The 9,386-nt window shown below is 39.1% G+C and overlaps 1 protein-coding gene across 1 annotated transcript; it reads left to right on the forward strand.

Annotated features, from left to right (window-relative positions):
- Positions 1 to 2,969: 2,969 nt before the first annotated feature.
- On the forward strand, positions 2,970 to 8,536 carry LOC118061695 (uncharacterized). Its single transcript, XM_073407024.1, has 6 exons — positions 2,970 to 3,093; positions 3,175 to 3,361; positions 3,541 to 3,728; positions 3,837 to 6,315; positions 6,562 to 8,022; positions 8,107 to 8,536. The coding sequence occupies exons 1-6, from the start codon at positions 2,970 to 2,972 to the stop codon at positions 8,534 to 8,536; spliced, it is 4,869 nt and encodes a 1,622-aa protein (XP_073263125.1).
- The last annotated feature ends 850 nt before the right edge of the window (positions 8,537 to 9,386 follow it).

The raw sequence follows: 9,386 nt of genomic DNA on the forward strand, positions 1-9,386 counted from the left end.
TTCTAGTTCCCTCAAATTACTAGATGGCGACTCCAATAAAATTTTCATTTCCCCAATAATCATAACAAAATGTTTTTGTTAAATAAACAAAAATGAGTGGAGTTGTCGCCCGACGTCGCGTATCGACAGAATGGCGACTCCACTGGGGACGAGGGTTGAACCAACTGCTTGTGTGTGTTTTTCATTTGTTTTTTTTTATTGCTGTTTATTTTTTAGCATTTATGTTATTTGCGCTATTTATTTTATGTGATATTTATTGTCAATCATTTCAATTTTTTTAGATTTTGTACATGCATGCATGTTATTTATTTGTGTATTCACACACTTCACGGTGAACCCATAAAAGCTCTGGACCCGAGCTCGTCCTTTTTAAGATTAGAAAAGAAAGATTCAGGTGGCAAGTGTGACTTATGTCCACTGATGCTCATTTGGACTTTCGCTTGGATTGTAACTCACCCTATGCGACGGGTATTGTGGAATTTTCTTCCCATACTCATGTTGTATAAGGTTAAGAGGCTGATTACCCCATGGGTAATTTGGGCAATCTAAAAACCAAAGAAAATATTTAAGATTAGAATCAACTGAGCCAAACCCTATGAGCTAGATCCTATCAATTAGGATATACCTTTAGGACACAAACAAATATCAATGCATTAACATACATGTTCATATACATTTCATATTCTCATTAAATCTCCACCGATCCTTATAGGAAGTGTGAGATGGAAAAGCCCATTACTATTGAGGAATTTTTGACCAGATCAGAATTGAACCAACATGATGAAGGGGATTGTTTGCCATCCAAGTTTGAGTCTCAATTGCCAGAGCATGTTAAATTAGATGACAGGCCACTTGGTACAGGACAATTGCTAGATTGTTGGGAAAAGTTATCCTTTTATGATCAAATCGATTTTCAGAAACAATACGGGGATCTATCACATTTACTGAAAATTAGGGTCCAACATGCTTGTTTTCAAGCCATGATAGGGTTTTGGGATCCAGAATATCGGTGCTTCACTTTTGATACTGTGGATATGACTCCTACTATCGAGGAGTATGATGCCCTGTTAGATTGTCCCAAGTCAGAAAAGGTGTACTTTTACACACATACAGAGCATGCACCTTCTAATTTTGCTTGGATTACTCAAATAGACTGTCAACCAGCAAAAGCATAGGCGACTAAACGAGGAAATAGCCAGGGTTGGTTTTGGAATGTACTAGAAGCCATATTCAACAGGAGATTACGCGATGAAAGCAACGAAATTCGACTGAGAATTTTGGCCTTAGGCATATATGGTTTGGTTCTTTTCCCATCTGCCGAGGGAATGATCGATTTTGAGGCTGTTAATGTATTTAAAAGTGTGGTGACCCTTAAAATCAACCCTGCTACAGCGATATTGGCAGAAACCTTCTCATCCTTAAATTATTGTAGAAAAGCTGGAAGGGGTCGTTTAAGATGTTGTTTGCAGTTGTTGTTTGTCTGGACTGTGAGTTATATGATTGAGGGAAAGATTTCAGGTTTGATTGGTACCCCATGGCATCTTTATTCTAAGCTGGAGAATGTCACTGAAAAACATTTGCATGAAGTAGGAAGATCCACATGGGAATCAATGTTTCGAAGTTTAAGTAAAAGTGGAGGAGTCGATATTCTTACTTCAAATCTTATCTGACATACTGTGGTGAGTACCCATGGGTTCCGTTGATAGGAGCCCGTTGCTGTATTAGTTATTGTCCCAACATGGTTTTGCGACAGTTTGGATTTGAGCAGTTTATTCCAAGGACTACCGAACTGGCAACATTTTATGAAGATTTCAAGACCTCGAAGAAATTATTAGAGTCAGTAAAGAAGGCATGGAAACATCCTGGTAGGGTTACTTCTGCTAAGAGAGTAGAAGGAAAAACAACTAAAGGGTATCCGATATGGCAAAAGACGAGAGGGAAAGGGTACAGAGTTCCTCCTTTTGAAGGGCCACCAAGGTCTATGATTCAGTCTGTTGAAGACATATACGAAGAAGTTCGCGCCCAACAAGAATCTTACAACCTAAGTTTGAATGCTGAAGTGGAAGAGTTAGGGGCTAAAAGAAGAAGGTTAGAATCTAATCTAATCACTCAAGAAAAAGCTTTGGCTAACACAAGAAAAGAAAAGGATGATTTGTTAGCACAACTACAACAGCAACAACTTAAGTTCCAGCAACTACAAGAAAAATATGTACTTTTATTAGAGGATAAGAAGAGGCAAGATGTTAGTATGAAGAGATGGATTGGAAGAGCATCAAAAGCTGAGGAAATGGTATTGAAGTTGGAAGAGACGAATGAATCACTCCAGGAGCAGTGCCGAAGTCAAGATATAATAATTGCCAATTTAGATGAGCGAGTGGATCATTTGCTTTCTATTGAGCAGACCTTATCATCAGAAAAAGAAAATGCAGAAAGAGAAGCAGAATGTTGGGCTTCTGAAGCTATGCGCTATCATGTACAAGCAGATGATGCCAAGAATTATGCTTTAGGATTAAGAGGCATAGCCCAACAAATAACAGACGGTGAACCAATGACTAGAAATGAATTCCATCGGTTTTTTGGGTTGATCAGAGATGGAATTAATGAGATCTCAGCATATGACGGTCCAAGGCTTTGGAAAGATTGAGTCTGTTGTGATTATAATATTGTAAAATAATGAGAAATGCTTATTTTGATTCTGATTTATGGCATCAAATTTCTCCCCTAAATCGGTTCAAGTCCCTGTAGGTTTGGAGTCCTCAGTGAGAACTTTTTTTTAAGAGAATTTGATCTGGTTTGTTCCTTATCATAAGTTAAAAGAAAATTTGAAACCAATAACAAGCATGCATAAACCATATGGCATTTTGCATCCATTTGTGCATTTCATTTAGTTTACTTGCATTCATTCAGGTTGAAATATAGGTCCCCCAAGAGGACATAAAATTCATTGCACTCGACTACGAAGGAAGATAATGGAGAATGAAGAAAGAGCCCAACTAGAGGCTCATTATCAAAGAGAGTTAGAGAGCATGAAAAACGATATAGCACGACTTACAAGTCTACTCGAGCAGACCCTAGTATCCAAGTCTGGGGAAGGTACCTCTACCTAGCCGACAGTTGCAACTCCATCTATATCTATGCCATCAGCTCCCTTTGTATTCTCGCCTCAAAATTTAGGGGCAAATCCCTCTTCATTCAAACAACAGTTCACTGCCAATGTTCCACCAGCACAAGTGCCAGTTACTGTAAACCTGGCAACTGATGACCCACAAAGGATGAAATTCTCTGAAAATGTCGATTATGATAAATTGACCGCTCTAGAAGAGAGATTGAAGGCAGTCGAAGGGCATACTTATATGATCCTGTTTATGCTGCAGAAATGTGTTTAGTTCCAAATGTAGTTGTACCCAAGGAATTTAGGGTACCAGAATTCATCAAGTATACTGGAACTGAATGCCCAGTCACTCATCTTAAATCTTATTGCAATAAGATGGCAGAAGTAGTGAATGATGAGAAACTTCTCATCCATTTCTTTCAAGACAGTCTTTCTGAATCGGCATTAAGCTGGTATACAAGGCTGGATAACACCAAGATCAGAAAGTGGAAATATTTGGTAAAAGCCTTTGTGGAGCAGTATAAATTCAACATGGAGGTAGCCCCGGACAGGTCAAGCTTGTTAATCATGGAAAAGGGCAGCAAAGAGACTATAAGAGAATACGCTTTGAGATGGCGTGAAAAAGCATCTCATGTGCAACCCTCTTTGTTAGAAAAAGAAATGGTCACTCTTTTTTCTAACACTTTTAAATCTCCCTACTTTGAACACCTCGTGGGTAGTTCAGCTCAGCATTTCTATGATGCTGTAACTATCGCTGAGAGAATAGAACAAGCGATAAGAGCGGGGAGAATGTCAGAGCCTACTGAGAAGAGAGGCTTTACTGGGAAAAAGAAGGATTTCGAGGTGAACAACGTGGAAGGAGTGTATAAGGGTAAGAAAACAAATTACCACCATTATAACTTCCAAATGCCTACCCAACAAGTTGCAAGTGTAAACTTCACTAAACCTTTCCCCACCAACCAACAAAACCAACCACATGACCAACAAAGTAACCATATCGTTAATCCTCCAAGAAGGAATTTTCAAAGAACCCAAGAACGATTGCCACCATTGCCACTTCCTTTGGGAGAAATGTACTCAAAGTTGTTGAGTATTGGGCAAGTAGCTCCCGTTCCCTTAACCCCACTGCAAACTCCATACCCAAATTGGTATAAGCCAGATCTGAAATGTGAATATCATGCTGGCGTTGCTGGGCATAACATTGAAAGCTGCAATGCATTTAAAAACAAGCTTCTGCAATTGATAAAGGCTGGATGGATAACTTTTGATGATGCACTGAATGTGAAGTCCAATCCTTTGCCCAATCATGCTGCAAGCAGTGGAGGAGTGAATGCTGTAGGAATTGAGGGTAAGAAGGAAAGAGTTTTGAAGGTTTCCATGGAAAGATTGTATGATATGCTAGTACAGTCTGGATATTTATCTGAGTTTGAACCAGTGATGAATGAAAATAATTACTGTAAGTTTCATGGCAAGGTGGGACATCACATTGATGATTGTGAAGAATTTCACCAAGAAGTGAAAAGGATGCTGACTTTCGGCATGTTAAGGATAGAGAGTGAAGAAGAGAGCAGTGAAGTTGGGATGATAGGCCGTCAGGAGACAAAAATGGAAGTTTGTAGACTCCAACCAACTGTGGGTGGTCCACCAAAACTAATCCTGACCAAGCCTGTATGCACAAACAGTGAAAGTTATGGCTCTATGCCTTACAATTATGGGTATTTTTTCAACATTAAGAACCCTACTCCCATCTTTCACCCTGAAATCGGCGGTTTAACTCGAAGTGGTCGTTGTTTTACACCAGAAGAATTAGAGAGGCAGAGGAAAGCCAAAGGAAAAGAGATAGTTGATGCTTTTAAAGGCATGGAAGTGAACAAGCCTATAAGTGAAGACGAGTCTAACGAATTTCTGAAGTTGATGAAGCATAGTGAGTATAGTGTGGTGGATCAATTGAAGAAAACTCCTGCTAGAATCTCTTTAATGTCACTTATCTTGAGTTCCGAGTTACACCGTAAGGCATTGCAAAAGGTGTTGAATGAAGCATATGTGCCACAGGATATTACTCAAGATACAATGGAACATTTGGTGGGAAGAATTCAAGCCTCTAATTACTTATACTTCACAGAAGATGAGCTAGACCCGGAAGGGACTGGGCATAACAAGCCTTTGTACATCACTGTGAAATGTAAAGACTGTTTGATCGGCAAAATACTTGTGGATAATGGTTCAGCGTTGAATGTGCTACCCAAACATATGCTAGATGAGATGCCAATTGATGCTACCTACATGAGACCAAGCACGATGACAGCTAGAGCATATGATGGTTCCCCTAGACAGGTGATAGGGACCATTGACATTGAATTGTTTATAGGGCCTCAGATGTTTTTGATAACCTTACAAGTGATGGATATCCATCCTTCGTATAGCATGTTATTGGGAAGGCCATGGATACACGCCGCTGGGGCTGTTACATCATCTCTACACCAATGTTTGAAGTATATTATCAATGGTACTCTAGTAAAAGTTAAGGCAGAAGAAACCTTGTCCATGATAAGGAATGTGTCGGTCCCTTATATTGAAGCAGAAGATTGCAAAGATGGAAATCTCCATGCCTTCGAGGTTGTGAACACTGAATGGGTACCAGAGAATACGGTGTTAAGAAGACCAATGATTTCTGATACTGCCCGAATGATAGCTAAGTGCTTTTTGAAACATGGGCTACCATTCCAGAATGATCCAATTGCTGGAAATCTCAAGAGAGTCAACATAATGAAAATTAAGGCTGTTGATCAGAGGTTTGAGCTTGGCTTTAAGCCTAAGAAAGATGATTACCAGAGAGCTGCTAGGATTAAGCGAGAAAGAAGGTTGGCCAGAATGGAAGGAAGGAAGCCAGAAGAAGAAGACATTGTAATCCCACCTATCCATGTTTCTTTCCCAAAGTCAGCATATGTGATGAAACCTGAAAACATGATTGAAGTCTTGGGGCAGAAACTTGCTTTCATGGATATCAACAATGTAGAGGAAGGTGAAGGAAAAGGCTGGAATTCTGATGACGAGCCAAAAATAGCAAAAGAAGATGAACTGTTACCTCAGTTAACTGTCCACTCTCTAGAGGAGGCTCCAACCAACACCTTTGTGCGAAAGCTGGCTGTTGACGAAGTATTCCATAATTGGGAGATTGAAGAAGCCCCAGTTGTTTTCAAGAAGTAATGAATAAGCGTCTGCTTATATTTGCTCTTATGTACTTTGTGTGCTTTGCTTTGTAGTTTGCTTTGTGTTTTTGTACCTAGTTGAAAATCTTGGTTTAAGATGTCAACATAAGGTCTTTTCATAATTATTGAGTCAACTTTTAAAATATTATTGAGATCTTGCATTTTCTTCAGCAATTGTTGTCTTTTTTGTTTTGTTTGGCTACAAGATACGCATTTACACAAAACACCTTCCGCTTCCAGGAATTCTAAAAGCGAATCCTCCATAAATCCACAAACATATTGCATTGAAAATGAATGGCCAAACTTTGATAAGGATGTGATTGCAATGGACGAAGAGGAATGTAATGAAGATTATATGAAAGAGTTCACTAGACAAGTAGAACAGTCTGAGCATGCTTGGAAACCTGCAAAAGAAGAATTAGAGGTGATAAATGTAGGCACCGAGCAAGATAAAAGAGAGCTAAAGATTGGAACTCTGATTACTACAGAAGAAAGATGCAGTTTAACCTCATTACTACAAGAGTATATGGATGTGTTTGCCTGGTCTTATGCAGATATGCCTGGTTTAGACATTGATATTGTAGTGCACAGAGTGCCTTTGATAGAAGGATGTAAACCTGTCAAGCAGAAATTGAGAAGAATTCGCCCGGATATTCTACTCAAGGTCAAGGTAGAGATAAAGAAGCAGTGGGATGCTGGTTTTCTAGAAGTCATTAAATACCCTCAATGGGTATCGAACATAGTGGTTGTACCGAAGAAGGACGACAAAATCAGAGTATGTGTAGACTTCAGGGATCTAAACAAAGCTAGTCCAAAGGATAATTTTCCTTTGCCTCACATAGATGTCTTGGTAGACAATGCTGCTAGAAGCTCAACTTATTCCTTCATGGATGGATTCTCCGGGTATAACCAGATTAAAATGGCTGAAGAAGATAAAGAGAAGACCACTTTTGTCACACCATGGGGAACATTTTGCTACAAAGTGATGCCATTCGGGTTAAAGAATGTTGGAGCCACATATCAAAGGGCAATGGTGACACTTTTTCATGATATGATACATAAAGAGATTGAAGTGTATGTGGATGACATGGTTGCCAAGTCTACGAATGAAGAAGATCACGTTCAGATTCTAAGAAAATTATTTGATAGACTAAGGAAGTATCAGTTGAAATTGAATCCTGCAAAATGCTCATTTGGGGTGAAGTCTGGAAAGTTGCTAGGGTTTGTGATAAGTAATAAAGGAATAGAGGTCGATCCTGATAAAGTGAAAGCAATTCAGGCTATGACAGCTCCTAAAACCGAAAAAGAAGTAAGAGGTTTCTTGGGACGTTTGAATTACATTGCACGATTCATATCTCAGTTAACAGCAACATGTGAGCCCATTTTTCGATTGCTTCGAAAAAAGAATCCTGGTACTTGGGACAAAGATTGTCAAGAAGCTTTTGATAAAATAAAGCAATACCTACAGAATCCACCTTTGTTAGTGCCGCCTGTACCTGGAAGACCTTTGATCTTGTATTTGACAGTAACGGAAGAAGCAATGGGTTGTGTGTTAGGACAACATGATGAGTCTGGAAGAAAAGAGCAAGCTATCTATTATCTGAGCAAGAAGTTTACAGATTGTGAATCCAGATATACTATGATTGAAAGGCTGTGTTGTGCTCTTGTATGGAGCACGAAGCGTCTTCGACAATATATGTTGTATTATACCACCTGGTTGATCTCAAAAATGGATCCTCTTAAATACATCTTTGAGAAACCTTACTTATCAAGCTGAATAGCAAGGTGGCAAGTAATGTTGGCCGAGTATGACATTGTATACAAGACAAGAAAATCTGTAAAAGGAAGTGTAATTGCTGATCATTTGGCAGATAATGCTATCAAAGATTATGAGCCTTTGAAATTTGACTTCCCGGATGAGGATGTGTTGATAGTAGAAGAAGACAAAGAGAAGAATGATTGGTGGATTATGTATTTTGATGGGGCAGTGAATGTATCTGGCAATGGAGCGGGGGCTGTGATAATCTCACCTGACCATAAGCAATATCCCATCTCAATCAAACTACAATTTGAATGTACCAACAATACTGCTGAATATGAGGCTTGTATCCTTGGGTTAGAAGCTGCTTTGGAGATGAAAATAAAGAAGCTTGATGTCTATGGGGATTCAATGTTAATAATCTGTCAAGTGAAAGGCGAATGGCAGACCAAATAAGAAAAATTGATCCTATATCAACAATATCTCTCAAAACTGACTGAGGGCTTTGATGAGATAGATTTTACCCATATGGGAAGAGACAAAAAACCAGTTTGCTGATGCTTTGGCAACCTTAGCTTCTATGGCCAAAATTGATTACGGAATCAGGGTACAACCAATCCATATTGAGATTAAAAATTTTCCAGCTCATTGTTGTTCAGTCGAAGGAGAAAATAGATGGGAACCCATGGTTTTATGACATCAAACGGTTTATCCAATATCAAGAATATCCCTTGGGGGCATCTAAAGCAGATATGAAGACCTTGAGAAGGTTAGCCATGGAATTTTACCTAGATGGAGAAATTCTATATAAAAGATCATTCAATGGAACTTTACTAAGATGTCTAGACGAAATCGAAGCTAAGTAGCATTGCAAGAAATTCATGAAGGAATTTGTGCAACTCATGCAAGTGGGCACATGATGGCTAGACAAATGCAACGATATGGGTACTTCTGGATGACCATGGGAGAAAGATTGCATCGATTTATGTCAGAAAATGCCATAAATGTCAAGTGTACAGTGATAAGATAAATGCACCTCCAGCTCCTCTGTCTAATATGACATCACCATGGCCATTGCAATGTGGGGAATAGATGTGATTGGTCCAATCAACCCAAAGGCCAGCAATAGGCATCAATTTTATCTTAGTAGCCATTGATTACTTCACAAAGTGGGTGGAGGCCAGCTCTTATACTCATGTAACTCAAAAAAGTGGTCAAGTGCTTCATTGAGAAAGATTTGATATGTCGGTACGGTACACCTGAGAAGATAGTGACCGACAACGCCCAAAATTTTAATGGAAAAAAT

The sequence above is a fragment of the Populus alba genome, chromosome 1, assembly GCF_005239225.2.
Source record: "Populus alba chromosome 1, ASM523922v2, whole genome shotgun sequence".
Classification (NCBI taxonomy): Eukaryota; Viridiplantae; Streptophyta; class Magnoliopsida; order Malpighiales; family Salicaceae; genus Populus; species Populus alba.